The sequence below is a fragment of the Bemisia tabaci genome, chromosome 3 (genome assembly GCF_918797505.1).
Source record: "Bemisia tabaci chromosome 3, PGI_BMITA_v3".
Classification (NCBI taxonomy): Eukaryota; Metazoa; Arthropoda; class Insecta; order Hemiptera; family Aleyrodidae; genus Bemisia; species Bemisia tabaci.
Genome location: NC_092795.1, coordinates 13,014,262 through 13,040,393, shown reverse-complemented (window position 1 = coordinate 13,040,393; position 26,132 = coordinate 13,014,262). Strand labels below are relative to the sequence as shown.

The 26,132-nt window shown below is 38.6% G+C and overlaps 1 protein-coding gene across 1 annotated transcript; it reads right to left on the bottom strand.

The window, feature by feature from the left end:
• Positions 1 to 273: 273 nt before the first annotated feature.
• Positions 274 to 25,114, bottom strand: LOC109044301 (solute carrier organic anion transporter family member 74D). Its single transcript, XM_019061951.2, has 13 exons — positions 24,659 to 25,114; positions 21,100 to 21,498; positions 11,953 to 12,183; positions 11,154 to 11,330; positions 10,237 to 10,377; positions 9,217 to 9,372; positions 8,333 to 8,497; positions 6,524 to 6,728; positions 5,458 to 5,611; positions 4,826 to 5,028; positions 2,923 to 3,026; positions 1,459 to 1,560; positions 274 to 493 (listed from the first exon to the last, which is right to left on the bottom strand). The coding sequence occupies exons 2-13, from the start codon at positions 21,401 to 21,403 to the stop codon at positions 384 to 386; spliced, it is 2,052 nt and encodes a 683-aa protein (XP_018917496.2). The 5' UTR covers positions 21,404 to 21,498; positions 24,659 to 25,114; the 3' UTR covers positions 274 to 383.
• Between the last annotated feature and the right edge of the window lie 1,018 nt (positions 25,115 to 26,132).

Sequence of the window (26,132 nt, the reverse complement as noted above, 5' to 3'; positions counted from 1 at the left end):
TTCATTTCAACCTAATACAAGGCTCTCCCTATGTATCTTACAGAAATCATTCCAAAATAAAGCAAAATTACAGCACTGTCCAAATCTGACCGAATTTCGATACAACGTTAAAACAATTTGTATGCAATGAACTAATGAAATTTCAATACCTCGATAAATAATACATGATTCAGGCACATGTATTTACACATTTTAATTTCTGTAATCTCTAGTCGGTATCTGATTGGGGAGATCGGGAGAGAAAAAGGAGTAAAGAAGAGAAAGAAGTAAATATCCTCTTAGAAAATGTAACAAAATCATGATTTATTTTTGAATAACCTTAGAAAATTTATTTATTTAATTATGTAACAAATTATTGACACATCTGTATCATACGACCTCTCTTAACCTATTGAGTTTCTCAAGATTTTTTTTGGCTCATCATCGAACATCTTCAAATTTTTCGAAAAGTACCAAACTCCCACATCAAGTAATGTGCCAATTGCCATGAATGCTGAAAGTGAAGAGAGAAGAAATTGAGTGCATTGAGTAATTAGTACGTCACATTTAGGTACTTAGAATGTAAAACTAAATAGTATTAACTGATTTTTTGCGCAAAAAGGGGGTTTTTAAACACACGGAAATCTTGAACGTTGACTTAGTGCTGAATCTTATGCAAATAATCTTCACAATTATCAAGCACATGGTATTCTTCTTGGCATGATGGTAAACGAAAATCTTAGAAGTACCTCCAAGGAAAAGTAAAACCCATGTAAATGACACCACAAAGGCAAATGAAAGGTATTGTAGATATAGAGGCTAGGCAATACTTTTGTAATTCGGAGAAAAAAAAAAACAGCTTTAGTTGAAAAATTGTATGGAAGGTCATGATACGAATGAATTCAAAGCTTGAAGAATAAAACCAATAAATGGGCTCAAGTTTTCAATTTTTTCCGAAAGTATATCCACTTTAAGACGAAGAATTTTACTTACGACAATCCAATAAAATATATATAAATTATAAATATTTATTAAAAAATATCACTCGATCCTCTATACCTCTGATGGCTCTCCAGTAGGCATTGCACGTCCCACTAAAGCAGGGGATCAAGACTGCATACAATTCCACTCGCTCTAGGGGCTCGAACTCGTACACACATCACGCAACCAGAACTCGATGCTTTCAAAGTGCCTTACGAGCTGGTAGACAGTCGATTGATAACGGTACGATAATTTGCCAACCCTCGATTCTGAAGGAGTTTCATCAGTCATCTCATCTCATGCGGCCGCGCGGCGTGGTATGAATCATCTGGTATTAGTTCCTCCCTCTACCAATATACCAGGACTTCTTCCACCCGTTTTTTTCATATTATCCCAGAATAATGACTATTGTCAGAGTAGGACTTAGGTATGCAACACAGTGTGTGCTTATTATACATTCAACGTAAGGAATACATGCAAATTATTTTTGTCACTCACCTGCGGCCGTAATGTTAATGGTGTATCTCATGGTTTTTAGGTCATACAACCAGCAATTTCCTTTCCCAAGGCACGTTTTGCCCCACACCAAACATGTATTGTCTGAAACAGTACATTTTTTTCTGTGAGATGAGATGATGAATTACGAACAACTCTCCCTTCGTCTTGTTTGTTTGGTTACCTAGTTGTCAATTTTTGATCCACGCAAATTAAGTGGCGGGAGTGTCAGTTTTCTTCAGAGAGATGAGTTGTCGTTAATAAGTGAAAAATTATTTCGTCAACAAGTCTTATAGATTGCGGTTTTGCACCATACGGTTTTCCAGATTTTTTACGTGCATGAACATTCGCCGGTAAATTTTGAAAGTATAATCTGTCGATTTAGGGACAACAGGGGGCCTACAGCACTTTGTAGAAAAGTACTTGTGCATGTAAATATGCTAAAAGTGACAGAATGCATGTAATAAGTATATCGTCTGAAAGGGTAAAATCTTGGAAAGTTACCTATGAAGAAAACTTGTGGACTATGTTCCGTTAGGGTTGATGATACTTTCGCAATTTGCCGACCTCTTGGGATTTACATCGCGTCTGACGAAACGAAAAGTTTTTTCAAGAGGCTACTTAGTTCTTCCCAGCGTCTAGCTTTCCCAGGATTTTTGATTAGACTAAAAAGTTAATAAGAGAAGATCGGGATGAGGGATACTAAGACACGCTATTCACGTATCTTAGTGACACCTCATTGGCAAAGTAGAGCCAAGCAATGCGAGTTGACGCCTAACGCCATCGCGCCTTCAATTTTTCAGATGCAACACGGACATCCATCAAGTACGAATAGTTGTATCTCTGCGCCGTCATCAACACGCATCCTTTTCCCGGCTTTATTCCGATGGCTCCATGCTGCTTGGTTCCATTCGTCTTATTTTTATAGTGACGCTTCAAGGGCTACGTGAGCAACACAGCCGAAGATAGGAGAGACGTAATCGGACCTCTTTTTATAAATTTTTCTCCCAAATCTGAGCGACACCTCAAACTGAGCACTGCGAATTCACGCCTCGCGCCACCACGCCTTCAATTTTCCAAATGCAACACGGACATCCGTCAAGCACGAATAGATGTATCTCTGCGCCGTCATCAACGCTCGCCCTTTCACTGGCGCTATTTCCATCTTGTGTTGGTTTCGTTTGTCTTATTTTTATAGTGGTGCCTCAAGGGATATACGTAAGCACGTTCATCCTCACTCAAGCAATTATAGCACCGAAACCTCAGAGGTCCGATTCGTGACTAAGAAAGCATCCTTCAGAAGAATCAAGGGGATGTATCTTTATTCTCACTGTAGAAGTAGATTATCGCATCATTTTCAAAGTGGCGTATTTCATTTTTCAGATCGATAGTAAATGATTGGACGGCACATAGTTCTCCAAGAATAGGAAAGGATAAATTATAAGCATGCTTGCGATTTTAACTCACCTAAAATGTTACCAACCAGTATTGGCGCAGGTATGAAGGCAAAAAGGCTATAGATTGTGAGCCCGAAACCCATTGCAACTGGTTTATCTTTCTCATCCACGCTCCTGGAATCATTCAACATAGGTATTACCTATCATGCTTGACACGATGGATCGTAATCCTCCTTTTTTGAAGGATGAGGGCAAGCTAAATAAGAAGAGTGGCAAAAAATGTCTGAACGTTTTACGAATAGACTTTACGAGAAACAATTATATGGTCCAGAACTTAGAAATAGGAAGAAAGAAGTCGGTTAATGACTGAAAGATCACGAAAGTATCGTTACTGATGTTTTTGAGTTGCTGATTTCGAATTTGATGTCAAATTGCCGAAACTTTAACGCCTTGCCCTAATAAATGTGAGCAAGTTTATGGTAAGCTGCGGCGCGCCGTACTACCAGCGTGGAACACACATTGGCGCCTACAAACCTAACGAGAGACTTCAAGGAATGCGTGAAGTAGCCCTGTAGGTTTGTAGGCGTCAGTGCGCGTTTTGCGCTGGCAGCACGCTGCGGCGATCCTGGCGGGGCGGGCGGGTAGTGAACCATTTCTAGCGGGGAGAGCTCCCTGAGGCTCTTTAATGATTAGCGACTTTTGTAAAATGGACAACTTCGTGTTAAATTAATTGTTTTTAATCTTCTTTTTAATTTCCTATTTTTAAAGTTACACATTATTGATTAACTAAGTGAATTAATTACGACGATCAGCAGCTAGGCTATTTAAATCGGAGACCAGCCAATTATATTCCACATATTTTAACCTATCATCGATGATCTTATACTGGTAGCTTGAATGCACAATACTTCGCGACTTGGGGAAACAAGCTCACAAATTGTTTCTCTGCACCTAGTGAAAACTCGTATGAATAACGTAGAATAAACTGAAGCGACTCAAAGCTTTCATTCGAGACAGACTGATTATTTCAAAGAATGTACATAAAAATATTCGATTGAAAAACAAGGAATGTCACTGCATGTGCAGTCAAGTACGATTGATTAAAGAACATTTGCAATACTAGATCCTCCTTGATCACTCGTTTTCCAATCCTCTACCTATACGAATCGTATATTTAGAATATTTGAACTCTGATCCACTGGCAGTTCAAGGGATTTACAGACGCTGTTTGCAACTTTACAGACTGTTTTCCACAAAAGGATGTCCAGTCCGGTAAAGAGGCTCCCTGATTTGCATGCGGTTAGTATTGAACTGATGTACACGTAGACGAACGCCATAGTGAGCCTTCATTTAATTGCGTACGCAACAAGGAACAGCTTCAGAGCACGAATGTTTGTTTCCAGTCGTGATCTTAAATAAGCAGATAAAACCAGGATCAGCGATTCTTGAAAGTTGGTAATACATGCTTTTCTTCCATTTCAATTAACCATTTTCAAACAATCAGTTCTTGGTGAATCGATATTTTTAATTGCTTTAAATTGAGGAAAAACTATGTTCCTAACTTGCGAAATCACCACTGTATCAGTCTGACGGCATTTCAAATCGCCTAATTTCTCACAAGTTTTATTTTTTCACAGAGAGCTAAACTAATTTAACGCCTTAAAAAGTTGAATGAATTTCTCTTAGATTATAAAAAGCATATCCCTACAAAGTTTCAATTTTCGAGGGTTGTCAATTTTCTATAAATAAATAAACAGTACGTGACATCCAATGCAGTGAGTCTGATTTTAAGTAAATCAATCCAAGTGATTCTCAATGAGCTGTAGGATTTAATATGAGGTATGCATAATCATGATTTTTTTTTTTTTTTAATTTTTTTTAAACAAAGTACGGCTACTCCGTTTGCGCGTGCCTTCAGAGGCTCGGCTCCTGATTTTCACTTTAATCTTTAGTTTTACTGAAATTTATCGTACCTCATCGTCAGTAGGAGATTTGGAAGTCTCCCTGAAGTATTGGCAAATTTGAGGAGGCACATTCCGACCAAGAAAATCACCAGGGTGTAGTGACATTGCACCTGACAATGACCGGGAAAAACGTTGAACCCTCCTTCAGGCACTGCGCTGATTGAATCAGGTTGTGCTTTTCCGTCTTGGATGCATGCGCAAGACGTGTATTTCTAAAAAAAAAAAAAAAAAAAAAAAAAAAAAAAAAAAAAAAAAAAAAAAAAATCAATCCTTACTTTGAAACGATACCTATTGTTGAGAAAAAAGGAAGGTGAGTAAGAAATTTTGAAGGAAGTCCGGTGAAAATATCTGATGAGAATAAAGAAAGGCGTAAAGCATACTTTTCACTTTTGCGATTATAACACGCAGCATGACCCGCAATCCTCCCCTATGAATCCAGATATTTACATTCGATGGTGATACTGTGGTTGCATAAATGTTATTGACATGATACAGACTTTTCCCGTATTACATCCGAAAGCTTTTGAGTATCCGAGCAAACGAATTTTTTTCAATGTGATTGGAAATTACGTCTCTTCTTAGTTTTCAAGCGAAAACAGAAAAATATGTTCTTTAATTTATGATAGATAAAATGACCTTACCTTAATCTGATGAGTGATGGGGTCAGTTGTAACGTTGCGGCAGCCAGCGTGGCACGCTGAAACGAACTCCTGCTTCAATGTAGGGGCGCAAACAGGTGAGTATTTTACGAAAGAGCAGTGGCAGTCAGCATTGCACTCATTTTCCAAATCACCCCTATAAAGAATAAAAGGAAAAGTAAGTTGCGAAAAAATGTGCTCTTATGAGTATTCCTTTTTGACCTCTTGAAAAACTGGTAAAACATTTGGCAAGACTTTCCATTTTAAAACTAGTAAAACAATTAAAGCACTCTAAAAAATCTCTGTGTGCGTGGAAATTCATACTGTAAATTATCATTACTTTCGGATTCTAGTTCCACTTTGAAGTTGTATTAGGAGAAAGCAGTATTCAGTCTCTCAATGTTGATCATCTCTAGTTTCTCCTCAAAATTAACCTAAAGCACCATACTTTTTGATGCATTTCCATCCAGTAGGGTCACGAACACCAAGTTGCTTGGTAATTTTGAGTAAAATATTGCCGCAATTTTACATTGACAAAATTATCTAGATTCAGGAGAATACAAGAGAAGAACCAACTTTGGAGACCCAATACTTCTCTCATCATGCGATTCAACACTCTCTAATTACATATCCCGGTTTTGCACGTTGCAGGCTTCTTGTCATACTTCCTTTTTTAAATGGAGAACTACTCGCCTAACGCCAATTCATAGAACTTTTCGTGGTTATTCTTCTCCGTGCGAGGAAAATTCTGTGAAAATTTTAAGTCTTGATATCGGTTCAATTTCCCTTCAAAAAATAAAATAAATCATACTGTCGTGCCAAGGAAAAACGCCGTATGAAAATTCGAATGTTGCCAGATTGCCTCCCAGGAAATATTTATTTTTGGAGAACTTCATGAATATTTTTCCTTGAAATTTCCAGGCACTTCAGATTTAATTATGAGCGAAACCCTCCGACAAAATTCGCAGAAAAATATTTTCAATTTTTCCCGAAAATTCGTGATTTATCGAGGGAGATTTGGCAACGCCTAAGGGCTCATGCGGCGTTTTTCCTTAGCATGGCAGATTACCTGTACTTGGATTCTTGAAAGTGAGACGAAAGGAGTTCCTCATTCTCGGAGCATCCAAGGAAAGCGAACATGAGAAGGATGACAACTGAAAGAGCGCCAACTCCGACATTGTAGCCGGCGATGACCCTCGCTCGTGGTTTGAATTTAGAGAGGACGACACCGCTGGCCACCATCCCAATCCCGGCAAACACCATCTCCACAGCTCCTGAAATTCATAACTTTTCCCCCATCAAGCAAATTTCTATGACAATCAGCGTCAGCATAACAATTCCTCGTGCTATTTGGACGTATTTCTACCAAACAGACCCATGTGGAGGTGAGAAATATGGGGTGTGCTCTAGAAAGCTGCATAAGAAGCAATGTTAAAGTGGGCGTGATTCCTTTTGAAGAATTGGAAAAGCGGGATTTTACATTCTATCAAACAGACCTATGTGCCAACTGAATGCGAGATTTATGAGCCGCGGGCATGGCAAGAGAGCGTTATGGACGGGGCTCATGCGTTAAAGACGAAGCGGAAGCGGGACGACGGCGGTTCCATCTCCGTTGACGTCACTGGCGCTTTATTATTCTCATTCACTCTTACGGCCAGAGAACCAACGAGCACACCCCATATTTCTCACCTCCACATAGGTCTGTTTGGTAGAAATACGTCCATTTGGGATTCAAGTTTGTATCGCTATTTGCTCCGATGCAGCGTTTTTCTACAATTGATAGGTTTCTCCATTATGCGTAAAGGCCATGGGGAGTGGATACCTTCGGGATAGAAGGACTCTGTGACACGAAGAGGAGAGAGAGGCCAATAAAATTTATAAGAAAACGGGGGCACAGAATTTAAAAAAATAAAATGAGCATGAAAAACAATTACACGTTAGAAATGATGGTTTTGCCTAGTGTAACTGAATACGCACATTTACGAGAGAATTTTACGATTGCTGATTATTGAAATCTGTAGACAAAGCTATAGACAAAAAGGATTTGGAGGAATCTTACTAGTGGAAACGTGTGGTTGCAATGGACAGATGAGGTAGGTAATAGAATAACTAAGAAACCCTTTAGGTAGTCCATCAATTTGTCCCTTAGTCTATAAAAACCACCCATTTCAACCAATAGGATCGCTCCATACTCCTTATGTCTTCTTCGTCTATCGCTTTGTCAATCAATTTCATCAATCCGCCTGCAGAGATGTAAGTGTATTAGCGGTTTATCATGTAAATTATATGAACATTTAAAAATTTTTAAATAAATTATGTCTATTGTAAGAGCAATAATTGTACTTCACTTTGCAATCAGAAACTACAATTTCTAGCTCATCCGTAAAAACATTTGTATTTATAGGGTTATCAATGGCACAGACGTTGTTTCTAAACTGAGCCAGAAATTGTAGATCCGAATTGCAAAATGTAGTCCAATTATCATATTTGACATCTGTTTGACAATTATTTCAACTTTGACGTCTTTAAATATTTCACTTATTGCATGTACTTCGAGCGTGGGCCTCAATCCCCATCTCCATGAGATCAAATGAAAAATGCTGTTCGTAGGATTTTTAAGGATCATGTTCAGCTGCGCAGAAGTTGAACTGTTGAAGTGTACAAAATTGCTCTCTGCAAACAGTCAAAATTCCTAACCCATAATGTCATTCCGGGGTGTATAGACCACGAGACTCCACGAAATTTACGAGGGCAGCACATTTAGTTTGCACACTTAAAGTTGCATAACCGATTCATATGGGGACATTTTTTTTCGAAGTGACAATGTGACTTTTCAGGGCACAAAACAAATTGCGAGCGTAATTTTTAAGAGAGTTACCTGTTATTTTACTGGTTTTCGAAGGTGTGAACGTGAAAACTGTTTCCAGGTATTTGGGTAGGAACATCATGTAAGGAAGTAATGCCATGTAGTAAAACACTCCGGATAAATTGTTCAGAACTTGAATAGGATTAACCATTAGCCGCTTGACTGTTTGAACCAAGTCTACATAGGAAAAAATAATGGAAATTAAGAAAATCAGCATTAAAGGTATAAACAATACACGTATACACTGGTAAAAAAACATTGGCATTGCGGCATTGGTCTCTTGGACCAATGCCGCATTGCATTGACTTAAGAGTGCAGTTTCTTGTCGCCGGATTTAAGAGTCTGGAACTCTTGTTTCAAGCGGATTTTGCATTGAAACAAGAGTCCAGACTCTTAAATCCGGCGACAAGAAGCTGCACTCTTGAACCAAGAGGTCTTTTTTACCAGTGTAGACCGTGTGTCAGACGTAAAATCCAGAGAGTATAAGCTGCTTTTCGCTATTCTAACATGCTCATCACCGCAATGTTTTTTAATTGATGATCTGGTTAGTAAAATGTCGTGTTAAGTAATTTTTTCAAGTAGGAACCACACGCCTGACCCGTTGTTTTATCGATCAAGAGACTTCGGATCATCAGATCGATTGATATGTGACATTTTTCCAACCATCTGAATACTAAGATTTTCGATAACAGTTTTTGGATTACAGTTATCTGATTAGTCGCAACGCAATACGCTTTCGACTTGTCAGGGGCTGAAATTCTGTCAAGTGACTTCTTCGAGGATGCATTGCGCGTGGTCAAAGTTTCATACGTAATTATATGCAATTGCAAACGTTAAGTATAATTAAAAACAGGAGGAAGAGCAAAGATGAATGCAGCGTTGCTATTACCTCTTACCTTGAAAGGAAGCTCTTGTGTGTTCGGAGGATTTTTCATGCAGATACGCGCGACGTTTGTTGTAATGTTTTCTGGCCAGGGCGCGAGGTAAATGCTTTGGGTAAAGTCCCAAGAGACATGCCGTTACCACGTGTATTGCAGCAAGCACCAACCATCCTACGAAAGGAACTGTACATTAGAAACTACTCATACAAACACATGCGAACTCCTACTGTACTTTATATAGACGAATTTTGAAGAAGAAAAAAAAAGTCCCTTCGATGAATCTAGAATTTTCGGGAAAATTTGTAAATATTTTTTGCGAATTTTTCGGAGGGATTCGCTCCTAATTTGATCTAAAGTGCCTGAAAATGTCAAAGAAAAATTATCATTAAGTTCTTCAAAAATAAATGTTTCCTAAGAGGCAATTTGGCAACATTCGAATGCTCCTACGGCAATTTTCCTTAGCACGGCAGAATAGAACTATCATTCAAAATAATTGATTCTGAACAAATACCTAAAATCAGAGGAAAAACGGCAGGAGAGAGATAGATGTCCTGGACAAGGAAACAGGACGGGTACTTTTTTTTTTTATAAATTTATAGGTATAGAAGGTAAGCAAGCTGTTCTTAATAGATAATTAACAGTTGCATCTTCATGTGAACAGATTAATGCTCCCTTAATTTCCGTGATATTATGTTAACTAAAATAATGAAAAATTTATCACCTCCCAACTGTTTTCACCATATATTCAACTAAATTTCTATCGTAACCACAAAAAAAAAAAACAAAAAAAAAACACTGAAAATAAAATTGTATCTAAATAGTAAGCCTGTGCTTAAGTTTTGGCCAAGCAAATATTTGTATACATATGAATTTAAGTCTTGAATAAAAGCCTCGATACATTGAAAGGCTTAGAAAAAATTTCAATTCGATTTTTCAATACTGACGGAATATTTGAATTTGTTCTAATGGGCAATGATCTCTTTTTTTATTCTAAAAAAATACCGTCATTGGTGCAAGTATATTAAAGTTAATTACCTATCCACCAGGCACCAAGCCACCGAGGACTTCCCTCGTCGATAATCGGATGGAGGCTTGGAGAAACGAAAATTTTTAGACTGAAAGAAGCTAACCCAAATCCAACAGCAGGTCCTAGCATCCGAAAGAATAAGGAAAGACCTGAAACAAAATTGAGTCCATGAGAGAAAGAAATGATACGCAAATAGGAAATACGTATGTTCCCGCGTCCTTGGCAAGAGAATCTCGGTCCGCACAAGGAAAAAATTTCCAACGATATAGAGCGAGGTATCGATTTTTTTATTTCCACGGAAAAACTCGCTGTAGTGATTTAAACAGTGTAATTGGCATTTGCAAGAGACGGAGACTGAAAGTAGCATTTAGTTAGAATCGTGACAAACTACAACATGGATCTGACTCCTGCAACAACGATTGAATACAACTATTCGTGCTCGATGGATGTGCGTGATGCATGCAAAGGAATGAAGGGGCACTGGCTTTCTTTACGGTCATAGCGCAGAGCAAGCTAACTGCACCGCGCCATCGTACTGCGTCCAATCGATGAAAATCGTGTCTTGATAATTAAGTTTTCTTAAAACGGATTAAAAATAAAGCATGAGTTTTTTTCCCTACAGGAAGCAGGTAAAAGTTACATTTTTACAATTATGATGGATGTTATCAGTTAAATACTTGGACCTGGATCTATTGTTGTCTGCGCTTTAAAGCTATATCAAAATATGAATCTGGTTGCGTCTGGAGGGAAATCCTTCTGCGCACCCTCTCCAACTCGAGGTGAGGGATCAGAAGCGTTTATAACAGAAAGGGCTCAAAAATCTGAATTTTTGATCGAAGCTGTACAGCATAATTTTCTGTCCCGCACCATGATCCAAAATTCAGACAGACAACATTGGTACTAAAAGAGTTATATATTTACTTACAAAGAAAAGCGGGAGATTTTGATTTCTGGACATTGTCATCAGCGTAGGATATTCCCAGGGTGTGATAAAGGGAGCCACTTAAGCCAGCTATTAGTTGTGCACCAAACAAAATTAACTGCGGCCAGATGCTTCCCTCTCTGTCGCATTCGCCGATTTTTGATTGACATAACGTACTGTCTTGAAAAAACAAATCCACGTTGAAAGTGAAACATGCAATTGATTGATTCAAAGCCGTATTTTCCATTCAAAACCTGTGTTTTGCCCATGAATTTAATTAACACACAGGAAGATATAGAGCTTGGACTAAGAAGGGTCTGAGGGGGGCTCTCCCGGAAAAATTTGGAAAATTGGAACGTCTCAAGAGCAATTTTAAGCCATCCTCAATGACAAATAAAATGGAATTAAATATTACAGGTGACAGAAATTTCGCTGACTTTTTTTTCATCTTCCGACATATTTGGTTGATTAGGTGTATCAGAATTAAGCTCATATTTATTGCATTCACTGTGCCTTTTAACTCAGAACTGATTAGTAGATTGGGCCCTTGATATTTTTTGGAGGGGGCCAAGCAGAAATGTGGGGGACCGGCCCCCAAGCCCCCCCCCCCATTCCCGTCCATGCTCTTGTTTTATTTATCTCTCTCTCCCTCACTTTTTCTGGTCATGATGTTTAGATGACTTTTCATCGATTATCTTGTAGTTTTTAGTCGTCAAATATCCGTAAGGTGAGAAAATTAAATGTATTGAATTAAATCTTGGAGTTATTTTGTCAAATGTACAACGGAACTTGCATACATTACCTTTATCCAAACTAAAATTAAAGGAACTAATTGAGCCATACTCCTTCGTCACAGATTTGGCATCGTCGCCGGGCCCAAAAATAAAATATGGCAAGCTATTAGTAATACAAAACAAGGCCAACATCAGGGAACTAACCGCCAGCCATCGTGGCCTGTGACCCTTGCCTGCGTAGTAACTAATGAGAATCGATGCAAAAAATTGGCAAATGTCATTCCCAGACGAAATCATGCCTGCAAAAGAGAGGACAAGATTAGAGCAATACATTTTTGAGCAATAATACAGTTTTGATGACAGTAGTGTAAATGAGCTGCGATAAGAGGAAGCCTTTTTTTCATAAATAAAAAACATACATCCGCATTGCATCCAGTGACTATGTAAGTGTGTACCCATCAAAATCAATTTAAGTGTATTTTTCGCTGGAAATTCACTATTGCATTCTCCTCTGATGTCATGCAGATCTGGACCAAAGACCATGTAATAATCATCGATCATGGACCGTATATTACCTAAGCTTACAGTTACGTATTTTAAGTTTCATGATACTTCATTACTTTGATGGAAGATTTGCTAAATATCACCAATAACTCAATCCTCTCAAAAATATGATCAATTTCCTTCACTCCTCGAGGACTTCAATTCATCGTATTCCAGACGGAAGAAGGTAATAACAACATCTCAGTGTTGTAAAATTTCCAGTCGCAAATTTCAGTTTTACCAGGAAACTGTTTGACGTTTTTGACTGAGAATTTAAAAAAAAATTCTGATGACTCGTAAAAAAACCTCGGAAAAAACAATGGAGATGTTGCATGTGTGGGAAATTTGCGATTTGACTGATGATTCTTATGTAAAAGTTCGCGAGAAAAACGATGATGCCACTGGTTTTCTCTGAAATTCACTCCCAAGCTCAAAAAAGCTCTCAAGTTGAGGCCAAAATGGAGGGGATATCCCACGCTATCCTGAGATTCCACATCTACATCAAGACAAATTCTCTATATGCAATGATAGGGAACAAATACATTGACAGGGCTGCCATCTTATTTGGGGACTCTTAAACTGAAATCACGGCAACCCTGTCAATGTATTTGCTCCCTATCTTTGCATGGAGAGTTTGTCTTGATGTAGAGGTGGACTCTCCGGATAGCGTGGGATATCCATATCCCCTCCATTTTGGCCTCAACTTAAGAGCATTCCAATGTCGCTAACCTTGCAAACATAAACGATCATCTAAACTAGTTTCACCTCTACTCCCAATAATCTATGAATTCAAGACGAAAATTACCGTCGCAAAGTTTACTTTTTGCAAAGAATGTACCTAAGTTGCACAATCCCAGCAACATTGAAATGCTGTTAGTTCCTTTTAGCAAAATTCGATCCAATTGGTTGTTGCTGCAAAAAATAGTTTCCCACAACCTGCTATACAATGCTCCAGTGACCATGTAAGTTGGCCCGAGCACTAACTTTTCGGCAAGAAAGCCTTTCCCCTACCTGGTTTCTCACTTAATATCCGCCCGAGTTTCGCATATCTTCCGTTTCTCCTCATCGCAGATTCCATCAAACCGAAATTGCCCGGAAACTAGGACCGTACATCTTATCTGATAAAATCGTTCGCCCTTTAGACCGATTCTGGGGGGTTAGGCTAGACTAGTCGATGAGTCAACTGTTCATCTAATTTCATTACGTGAACGTAGAAAAAAAACGGGGTAAAAAGTCACTAATGTGTGATCAATTTTCAAGGACAATTCTTTAATTTCTCCTACGATTTCAAATAGATTAAAACGTGTGATGCGATATCCAAAATCTAAGATCAGATTCGGATTCCTCGTGTAATAAAAATCTAAGATGATGCGATGCGATTTCATGCATCAAATTTTAGAATAGCGTGAAGGAAAGAGGTTTAATGACGTAAAAAAACACTAATGTGAGATCAATTTTCAAGCACAATTCTGTAATTTCTCCTACGATTTTAAATAGATTAAAACGCGTAATATCGAAAATCTAAGCTCAGATTCGGATTTCTCGTGAAAAACTGATGCGATTTCATGCATCAAATTTTAGAATAGCGTGAAGGAAAGAGGTTTAATGACGTAAAAAAACACTAATGTGTTATCAATTTTCAAAGACAATTCTGTAAATTCTCTTACGACTTTAAATAGATAAAAACGCGTAATATCCAAAATCTAAGCTCAGATTCAAATTTCTCGTGAAAAATTGATGAGATTTCATGTATCATATGTTAAAATAGCGTGAAGGAAAAAGGTTTAACGACGCGTATAGATTCTGTCGTACTGCCCCTTTGAACTACGCCGCCGCGCGGGTCGCCCGAGTGAAACCGAACGGGGAGGCGCCGGCCGGCGCTAAGCAATCGGTTTCGTCCCGAGGAATTCCTCACGATAAATTCTTATTCTTCCTCCTCCGCTGACCCACTGAGCACTACCCATGTTGCCACGTTGGATTCATGTGCTCGAATCAGTAAGTCTACGTTACGTCTCTTTCCTTCACGCTATGCTTGGGTATGATACATGAAATTGTATCAATTTTTAACGAGGAATCCGAATCTGAACTTCAATTTTGGGTATCACGCGTTTTAAGTCAAATTTTCCAAATTCGAAAATCTGAAATGACTGACGTGGCTTAAGATGCCATCTTGGCTCCTGTTCGATGGATTTTCCTGAAATTCGGTGTCAGGGTATGATACATGAAATCGCATCGATTTTTTACGAGGGATCCGAATCTGAGCTTCGATTTTAGGGATTACGCGTTTAAAATCAAAATCTGTCAAAATTCAAAAAATTCAAAATTCGAAAATCCAAAATGGCTTAAAATGCTATCTCGGCCCCTGTTCGATGGATTTTTCTGAAATTCGGTGTCAGGAGGTATTTTTTGACGGGAAACTCGAATTTTTAGTTCATTTCTTAAAATTCTCAAATTCAAAATGGCGGACGTGGGTTAAAATGCTATCTCGGTTTCTGTTTGTTCGAGTCTTGTGAAATGCGGTATCAGGGGTACTTTTCGACGGGAAACTCGAATTTTTGGTCGATGGCGGACGTGGCCTAAAATGCTATGTCGGCTCCTGTTCGATGGATTTATGGCGCCCCCTTACTACATGCCTACTCTTGTATTTCTACACAGCCGCAAATTTAGGGTCAAGGGGCGTCTACGGACCAGGTGGAGTTTTTGTCCTGAAAATTTACCTTTAGACGGCAATTCTCTTTATATTTTGTCTATGGTTTTTATGCCCCCCCCCCTTTCTCGCGGAATCTCTTTTCACTTTTCTTGCCTCCTTTTTCCTTACATTTCCCCCCTTCTTCCTTGCTTTCACTGCCCAACCTTGTTTCCTTTTCCTTTTTTCCCCTTGTCCTTTTTTCCCCTTTTTTTCCTTTTCCTTTTCCCCCTTTTTTTCCCTCTCTTCTTCTTTCGTGGCGCCCCCAAAGGCTGGCGCTCGTGTGCGCCGCACGCCCTGCACACGCCCCAAGTCCGGGCCTGTCAACTTGAGAGCTTTTTTTGAGCTTGGGAGTTGATTTCAGAGAAAACCAGTGGCACCATCGTGTTTCTCGCGAACTTTTACATGAGAATCAACAGTCAAATCGCAAATTCCTCTCACATGCAACATCTCCATTTCCGTCAGAAATTGCACATTCGTAATTTTATGACAAATTGTATTCTTATTGTCAATTTTGCAACCGTGGAACGGGGTTACAATCCTTCATCTAATGAATGACGAATTGTTCTTATTTACGTAGGTACTCCAATCTCAGGAAATGAAATGTCAACGGTGGTCATTGAGTCCTTCACAGGCCTCAATTTACTATTTCAGCAGAGGACGCGATAATTTCTGCAAGAGATCCGAAGAAACGGGATTTTAAATTACACCTGAGTTACAGCTGTGATATTTAAATAGGAGGGGTCCGTGGTACCCTCTGCAGCCTCTGGAATGTGCTCAGCAATCCAAAAAGCACACAGGCACAGACAGGACCGCGCGACCGCAAACCTAGTGCAATTTGCTTTCGCCGGCAAAGTATGTGCCAAGCTTACTTAAATTATAATTTTTAGAATCGTGGATGCTGTAGCTGTTTCGTCGTAAAAAGTCCTTGGGTGCACTTTTTCTTCAGAAAAATTCAGCTTGCGCGGTCACAAGGACCAAAAAATATATAAATTGGATGAAGAAGAGGTGTGTGAAAAAATGGCCAAAAATGCCACAAGGCATTTTCGAATTTTGATCACTTGGGGTGATACAGTAGCTTCCGAGACGCCCAAAACCGGTCGCCGTTTTGCTTAGAAGCGCCGGGTTGCGACGTTGCCATTTTTTAAAGTGGAAACCTTTAAAAATTCATATCTCCGCCGCATCTCAACCGATTTCAATGAACTTTTTTTTAAAATGTTTCTCTTAAATAGAGCTTTTTAGCGATGTATAGTTTTTTGGGGTTTACTTGGCTTTAAGTGGCACTTACGCGGTTTTAGCAGTTTTTGATAGACACAAAAATTTAGTTTTTATTTTACCACGATCGTGGAATCGACGGAATCTAAACAAAAACCAATCTAAATGAAAGTTCAGATTCTCACCTTTCTAACGAGCACAAGATCATCCCGGGGAAACGTTTAGTTTCCGAGATATGACCGCTCAAAGTTGGTCACATGCGCTTTTGCGCAATGTGAATGCGTCTTATCCCTGAGTCATTCGCGAACTAGGGGTCCCTTATGTTCAATTTACGTTGAAATAATTACACAGAGCAGTAAGGTGTACAACACGAGCCGTATTTTCACCTTCGGCTGCCGATGTGCGACGTTGCCATTTTTCTGAAGTGAAAACTCTTAAAAATGCATAACTCCGCTGCATTTCAACCGATTTCAATGAACTTTTTTTTTAAAATTTTCCCCTTAAATAGAGCTATCTAATGGCATTTAGGTTTCTGGATTTTATTTACCTTGGGGAGGCACTTAGGTCGTTTATATGGTTCTTTCCAGAGATTTTTCATACAAAAAATAGTGTTGCTATTTTCTTTTCTTTTTTTCCCGCAGGTTGTGGGAAGGTTTGAAATGGCAAAATTTAATTGAAAGAAATTTTAAAAAAGGGATTCTTTTAATCACTATTCTTACGTGTACAAAAACTGAAGGCGACGCTCTCATTGTACAAGAGAAGGTGGTGTTGCTAATTTACCAAGGTTTTTGCATTATACTTTAAGCGATGGTGACCTTCCGATCTAGTTTGAATGTTAAAAAAAATCGGAATAAATACAGACCCCCTTCCGAAAAAAAAGAAAAAAAAGAAAGAAAAAAATAGCAATACATTTTTTGTATGAAAATCTCTGGAAAGAACCATATAAACGACCTAAGTGCCTCCCCAAGGTAAATAAAATCCAGAAACCTAAATGCCATTAGATAGCTCTATTTAAGGGGAAAATTTTTAAAAAAAAGTTCATTGAAATCGGTTGAAATGCAGCGGAGTTATGCATTTTTAAGAGTTTTCACTTCAGAAAAATGGCAACGTCGCACATCGGCAGCCGAAGGTGAAAATACGGCTCGTGTTGTACACCTTACTGCTCTGTGTAATTATTTCAACGTAAATTGAACATAAGGGACCCCTAGTTCGCGAATGACTCAGGGATAAGACGCATTCACATTGCGCAAAAGCGCATGTGACCAACTTTGAGCGGTCATATCTCGGAAACTAAACGTTTCCCCGGGATGATCTTGTGCTCGTTAGAAAGGTGAGAATCTGAACTTTCATTTAGATTGGTTTTTGTTTAGATTCCGTCGATTCCACGATCGTGGTAAAATAAAAACTAAATTTTTGTGTCTATCAAAAACTGCTAAAACCGCGTAAGTGCCACTTAAAGCCAAGTAAACCACAAAAAACTATACATCGCTAAAAAGCTCTATTTAAGAGAAACATTTTAAAAAAAAGTTCATTGAAATCGGTTGAGATGCGGCGGAGATATGAATTTTTAAAGGTTTCCACTTTAAAAAATGGCAACGTCGCAACCCGGCGCTTCTAAGCAAAACGGCGACCGATTTTGGGCGTCTCGGAAGCTACTGTATCACCCCAAGTGATCAAAATTCGAAAATGCCTTGAGGCATTTTTGGCCATTTTTTCACACACCTCTTTGCATGCACATTTTTTTTGCCTCATTTGAGAGGAATTGAAGAGCCGATTTCGCAGGATTATTTATAATTTTTTTAATATGGGTAAAGGGAGAAATTTTACTGCATGGTTACGTCATTTGGCGGTATTTCCCATTTAAACACACGGTTTTGAGCAGACCAGATAATTCTTTCATATCTCTTCCAATAACGTTTCAATCTTTGAACCAAGGATCTCGTGTTCAGTTCAATCGGCAGTTTCCACTTAAGCATGATATTCACAAAACCTCAGACACCTGCAAATTCTTCATTAAATTAAATTGTAAATTTCTTAATACCTCTGTAGTGTGGGCGAAATCTTGAATAAAACTTAAAAAAAAAAAATCTTCATTGTATGGTCGCCCACAAAAAAAGGTACCTTCATTCAAACAAAACTCAGACTCCAGTCGTTTGTACCCGAGCTTGTAAAAGAGTTCGACGAACATTTTGGAAGGGAAAAATTCCAATTATTTTAAACTAAACCAGAGTAGAGTGAGTGATAAGAAATCAAAATAGGAAGGGAAGAAAAAGGCATCTTGCATATCAAAGGCAAATAATGAACAGGCAGACATTTTTGCGGTGAGTTCAATAAATCTGCCCTTTAATTTATCAATTTGTCACGAAATGATATAAAGTTTTTATTGCTCATTCGCTCAGTATTTGAGTACTTTCAGCTTGAGTCTCCGGAAACAATTACATCAGCTGATTTTGCTACGAGCTTAGAATACAGATACAGGAGGACATTGTAAGTAGTATAGCAGAGAGGAGACAGTTTCGCATACCTATATGTTGGGTGAGAGAGACCGTGAATATTAAACCACATTGAACCCTGATTAGTATACGCAGTAAGTATGTGGAGGTCGTGTGATCGTACTTGAGTTCGCGAGACGGTTAGACTTCAGTGCTATAATTTTCAGGTGTCCCTCATCTACAAGATAGAATCTTTTTGGATCCAATTATGGCAAGGGATGAACGGACTGGATGGAGGGATGCAATCTCCCTGAATTTTGTCCAAAATGACATACCTAACTGTCCACTGTCTGGATCACAAAGAACAGCTTGAAACTTGCTTTTACCTATGATTTACTAAGCTGTATAAATTCGAGCCGAAGAGATCAGCCAAACCCGCCCTGGGATCAATTTTAAACAAAAACTCAATTTTAAGGGTGGAGTGTGAAAAACTCTTGGTCAACATTACAACTCTAGAGTATGCCGTAAAATTAGATTTTTAGGATTAAATACGTTTTGGCGTGTTTCTCACCGCTTTTAAACGTTCTGGATTTTACTTGAAAAGAGAATATAGATTCGGGAATTCAATGCAAAAGGCTCGCCCAACTTTGATATTTTATCGTACATTTTGTATGCATGCAAGAATATTCGATTTTATCAAGTATTTTGCACCGCGTTACGCGGCAAGGAACCAAACCACATCAGCTATTGCCACATTTAAAAGGGCAATCCAGCTTTTTACATGAAGACGGTTGTGCGGATTGTTGTGCAAATTTCAGTGAATTTTCTGGATAGTGCGAGGCAAATTTCTCAACATTTTTTACAGAATACACACAGAAGTTCTCTTGTAAAACATTTAATTGCCTAGTTATTGGCAATAGCCGATGTGGCTTGGCTCCTTTCGGGCTGCTTAACGGGGTCCATTTGATCTTAAAATTTTGCGAGATTCTTTATGAGAAAGCTCACAAAGTTGTGCGCCGACCTGGTGAGCGCGTCTACCTCAGTGGCGTGGCGTGAATGATCGATTATCGACATTTCTCCATTTGTAGCTGTAGTAAAGAATCGATTATTAAGAAGTTCGTTGCGAACACCTTGATAATGGATCCTTTTCCACAGATTTAAATGGCAGATCAATCCATACATCGCAAAGCACGCCAAGCCACTGGTCTACCTTCATAACTAATCAAACTCTAAGTGCCCCGTTTTTTTTTTTGGGGGGGGGGGGGGGTCGTGTAGGGTTATTGTTCTGTTTTTGGGGAATTTCTATGATTTTACTTTACTTTGAGGCTTCAAATGTCGAAGAGACCATTATTTAGCCTGCAGCCTTGGCAACCATGTTTATGCATTTATAAACATGGCTGTTTATAGTTTAATTTATAGCTGTATTCGAGCAAGGAGGATTTGACTGAATGAAGGGTTGGAGTGATCCTTCATTACGGCCTCAACTTTAAGAGCTATTTTTGAGCTTGAGAGTTGATTGCCAGAAAAAACAGTGCCATCGTCGTCTTTCTCGCAAAATTTTAGAAGAGACATGGATCACATCGAAAATTTCCGCTGGCGGCAAGAACGTCATCTGGCCGTACCAGATCAAAGTTTTGTTTTGTCCCCTCGCTCCTTAATTCATCATCCCGTCTTCGAACGTCAAGATGTAACACGAAAGCTCTTGCAAAATAATAAAAATATTATCTCGCCTTTTTTTTTAATTTTCATGTACGTATTTATTTGTTATCTTTAAGGAAGGCGGTGCACTTCCTTCAATCGGCAGTGGCGCGATCGATCTGCCATTTAAACCAATGGAAAAAGATCGATAAACAGGGTCTTCGCAACGAACACCTTAATAATCGATTCTTTACTACAGCCTCAAATGGGGAAATATCGATAATCGATCACGCCTCGCCAATGTCACTCGGAAGGGGAGCAAAAGGGTGAAAAAATCTGCAAGAATAACATACTGGAAGTTTATAAACTGCTAAATTAACAGCAGATACGTGTACAGAAACTCTCTGTGAGCTCTGCACTGGAAAAAAACACATTGGATCTAGAGTCCAGACTCTTAAAAACATCGGCAAGAAAAAGTACTCTTGATTCAATCAGAATATAGCTTAAATCAAGAACCTAAACCGCTTAATTTAAGCGGATTTCGTTTTGATCCGAGCAAAAATCCGATTGAATTAAGAGTATTCTTTCTTGCCAATGTTTTCAAGAGTCTGGACTCTAGATCCAGTGTGTTTTTTTCCAGAGTGAATAATTTTTTGTGCACATTTTGGCAATAAATTTTTGTGACGTGAGGCTGAACTTACCAGTTTGTCGACTAGGTATTTTGAAGCGTTTTTCGATGGTAGAAATGGTGGCGTTGAAGTATAAGAAAGATGCCGCGAAAATGCAGCTGAAGAAGCCGTAGAGGATAGCGAACGTCTTTTTGTTGGCGCATTTTTGAAGGAACTCGCCCTTAATGCACCCGAAGCCACAAGTCGCGTCTTCCGTAAGCTCGAACCTTCCGTAAAAATCCTCGAAGCTCTCGAGTCGCTGTTTGTCGATGAAGTGTTCCAACTCGTGGTTTTCCTCGCGTTTGCATGTTTCTTCAGTTCCAGCCCCTTGCGCCATCTTGGTTCAAATATTCCGGCTGAGTCGGATCCTGGAGGGCATGACGGTCATGGGTCCGTCAGTGACCCCATCGGATTCTTAGCCTCTGTCGCCGCCTGAAACATATGCAACCAAGTTCAGTATTCATATAGATTCTAAGGGCTCACTGAAAAAAATTCTCGGCGTTTTTACTACGGTCCGTTTGTACCTTTACCATCTCACTTTTTTAACAACTTATTGGTAATTTTACCACGACAGACTGGTAAGCTTACCTAAAAACCGGTATTTTTACTGTTTTTTTCAGGTAAAAACACCAGTTTTATTGGTAATCAATTCCCGGTAACTTTGCCATTATATCTCGGTAATTCTACCACAGTCGATAAAAAATATTGGCGTTTTTACCAAGGTCTAGTAAAATTACCGAGAAAGTTCAATAATTTTATCGAGATTTCTCGGTAAAATGACCAATTCCATAAATGGTAATTTAACCAAGAAAAAACTGGGATCAATTAGAACCCTGAATTCTTGGTAATTTTACCCTTTTCTTAGTAAATACACCGAGATTTTTTTCTCAGTGTCGATCGCTAAAGAGACAGACAAGGTCAATGTGGCTCTCCTGTATATTCTCGATCCCTTGACAGGAATACTTCACGAGTAATTTCATAAAAATTTAATCACTTTTGTTTCCCGGAGAATAGATGAATCGCTTCATTTGAGTAAGTTTTGATAAAGATCGATGCAAAAATTTACTACTTTTTGGCCAATAAGATTTCAAAATATAGGTAGATCCAGACACTTCGAACCGGGAGAAGACTGGTCAGGGGGGCAAAGGGGGCCGGGGAGCTTCCCCCGGAAAATTGTCGAAATTTTTAAAGTATTTTATATGCAGTTTGAGTCATTTTCATCATGAATAATTAACAAATATAAGCGTCCTTTATTCTTCTTTCCTCCGTTCCTTTCATCTTTCTTTCTCCCCCTCGTGCGTCCCTCTTTTTTTTCGAGCGAACTAAGCACCCCTCGGATCCGCCTATGTTTAAATTTTTAGCCTTTCTACCTATACTTGAGCGACCCATGAATTTTGCGATGTCATCGAAATTCGTCATGTATGATTGAATTAAGCGAGGTTGGCAAGTGGAAAATAGCGACTCGCTATTTTACGGCTGAATCGCCTCCGAGGTAATTGAAGAATATCAATTTGACCACGACCGCCACGTCTATCATTACCGCATCGTTGTGACGCGACACGCGACTTCAGTATTTCATTAACCAGTATTCCAGTCCAGTCCACACGCAGCCCGCTCACTCACGAGTTAACATAGTCATTCTTCCATAGTTTCCTCACGCAGAACTCGTTTTTCAAGCCCTAGCACAGATTGTTTCGCACCGTTGATTTTTTTTCGTAGATCCATGGAATTTTTGTGATTGAAAGTAGGGCTTTCAAAAATAATTTCAATCGATTTTCAATAGTTCGTGAGGAGAATAAGACGGGAAAAACCTAATTATCGACTGAGATTTTCAGTGTTGGACCTTTTCAAATAATAATGAATAAATGAATGGATTATTTGGATGCTTCAATTGGTCAGTTCATTACAGTCCAGTATATTTTTGAAAAGATATTAGCTGTTTGTAACGTTGTTGATACTAGAGATTAAATTGACTGCATATTGCAATCAGGAACTACAATATCTGGCTCAGTTTAGAAACTACGTATGCAATTGTGGTTTCCCTATGCAGATGTGTGTTTTTACGGATGGGCGAGAAATCGTAGTTCCCAATTGCAAAATGTAGTTTGTTCACGTTAATATGAATGCGACAATGCAAGGACACATTTTATCATAGCAAAAATTGTGCAAAATAATGTTTACATCTTTCAAATTAGTCGAATGTATTATTATTTATTATTTTGAAATATATTTCAAGGATCTGTACTTTTTTCCCTTTTCCCTTTTCTTGCCGGGGTATATTTAATAATCACTTTGTCCATCTGTGAAAAAAGTAAAATAAAATCTTAGCATGTGCAATCCCAGCGATATCGCGATGAACCTATCACACATGAGCTGTGAGCCTCCCCATGACACGGAGTCAGGCTCCATATAAATAAATGGCCCTATAGCTCCAAATATCCCTTTCTTGGTGGATTAGTCACAAAGACCTTTCCTACAGGTGGTAATCAGCTAAACGAGGTAAATCAGGTAAATCAGCTAACGAATCAGAATCACGCCTCTGATCACGCAACACATCGTTCATTTTAATACAGATGACTCTCAACAGGACGCACTTATAATTGCTACAATGCGGACTCAGGGAAAATGAAAAGGAACTATACTGCACTCAAATATTATGCACGTAACTCGTTTTGAATTAATTTAATTTTATATCGTCCCTTTTAGCATAAAATTGTTCATCAGAGACACATTTTTCCTATTATTTCATCTCCTTAAAAATTCGTCGTAGATACTTAAATTGACGTCGCTCACAGTACCGCAAAGTCGGCTAACCGAGGCAAAACATACCGGAACTTGGCGAGAGTGCAGCATTAAAAACAAGCTCATTGTTTTCTCGTGTTTCAAGTCATCACTTTATCATCCGTAAATAAATTGACACTGAACTAGTTTTTTTTCGTTACATTGCAGTTTTTTCTCACTAGAGCTGAGCAAGTCAAATTAATTTAATGTGGGAATCAAGTGAAAGGTTTTCAATGACTTACGTAATTTTTAACCCATAAAAAAACCATTACGTAACAAAAGTCAACACAGGGCAGTGTGCACACCTATGCAGGTATTTTATACATCTTAGCGTCGGTTTTTTGATTCGCCACCCACTTTGGCCTTGTAAGATTCTCTGATGCCGAATTGGAAAATCTGCGTCCTTTTTTTTGACGAAATTCATTTTGTGGGGAAAAATACTGAGGAACAAGAGAAAATAAAACTAAAGAGAGAGAAGTAGCGTAAAAAAGAGATAAAGGAAATAGGTAGAGGTGAACCTGAATTTCACTAATCGCACGTTAGAATGATTCCCGGAATCAAATTTTTCATTCTCAATACATCATTTCAATCTTTTGTTTTCTGATTTGAAGGAGGATATGATTTCCATGGCGGCCACAAACAAAAACGTAGTGGTTCTTCCTTTAAGCTTTGGGTTTCTCTTTCAAGCTTATACTGGGTAGAGTTTCGTGTGAAAAAGAAACAGACAAAAAGGGAGGGACGTAATTACCCATTGCTTGAATCCGAAAGAAATGGATTTCCAAAACTGACTAAGAAAGAAAAATAAATTCACCTCGATTGTTTGAGCGATATCACTTTGATGACGAATTCAACAAGTTGATTAAAATTGTCAATCCTGGTTCACACTTAAACACAAATCACGCCGCTGTAAAACCGGTAGGAAAACCCGAGTGATTCACAATATGCAAAACAATCCGCATATATTCCAATCGTTCACATGTAGAGAAATTGTAGGTCAATCAGCACGTTTGGAGTTTACTCCTAAGAGTCGCAAAACCAACTAAGCACAAGCGAAGAAAAAGTCTGCTCACTGAGGACACTGTATACACGACCACTAAATCATAGATTTAGTCGAAGAACTATAATTTACGCGAGGATCAGTATTGAATTAAAAATCACAGAAATACTGAAAGAAATGTGGGTTAAGCAAAACAGTGATCTACTGTAAGTTCAAGCGGACAGGGCTAGCTGCAGAGCCCAACTGAACGCACACAGGCGAAATGACAATGATCTCGCCAACTTGTCCGCAGTATGAATTCGCAATCATCACCCCGTACATTCACGTAATCTCCGATGCATTTCGCGCCCATTTTATAGCGTATAAATGCATCGTCTTTGTCCCTCTGTTTCACTTAACATTATCCGTTTCATTCTCACCTGATGTGAGGGGAAAAGAAGAAGAAGAAAACGATTTTACCCATACATCACGTCTAATGATCTAATTAGAAAAAAGACCTTTAATATTACTTGCCTTCCTCTCAGTTTTTTTTTTTTTTTTTTTTTTTTTTTTTTTTTTTGAGATTTATTGGCCGACGCTATTTGTGTCATTCCGACCCATATCAGATTCATGATAATGATTACTCAATTGTGACCCTACATGCAATGAAGTGCAGACAGAGCTACATGTCCGCTGTTTATTCGGAAGCCTCATAAATTAAGCTCCCGAAATTTATGAAAAATATGCTTTTCTTTATTGCTATTTAAACGATTACAAAAAGACATATCCAACCCACACTCCATGAACGCGTCATCCAATCTCTTTTGGTGGAGTTAATATGAATTATATACTAATTATTTAAGTGATAACTAAACCTTGTTTCTTCATATGCGGAGAGTTTTATCGACATTTGGCTAAAATAAAGCATTAAAATGACACAAATCCTGCGGTGAAAGTTTTAACTGAAGTTTAAAAACGGTTTTGCTGAAACTCTATCACAATTGAATGGCTTATTAAAGAAAGGTATGACCGTCAAAAGTAAAGTTTCGAGAAAAAAATGAGAAAACTCGATATTTTCGACAACCCTTTTTATTTCTGTTCAAAAAGATTAACCAAAATTCTACGTACCATCTGCAATAAGACCATAGTCAAACGAAAAAAGACGGAAAATTGGGAGAGAAATAAAAAAAAATAAAATTTTGATGGATATACGCATTTCTTCCATAGGACCACTCCGATGGACATTTATTTTGGTCGGAAAATATTTTGGGGCGTTGAACTCTATCTCTGGCATGAATAAGTGGGTAAG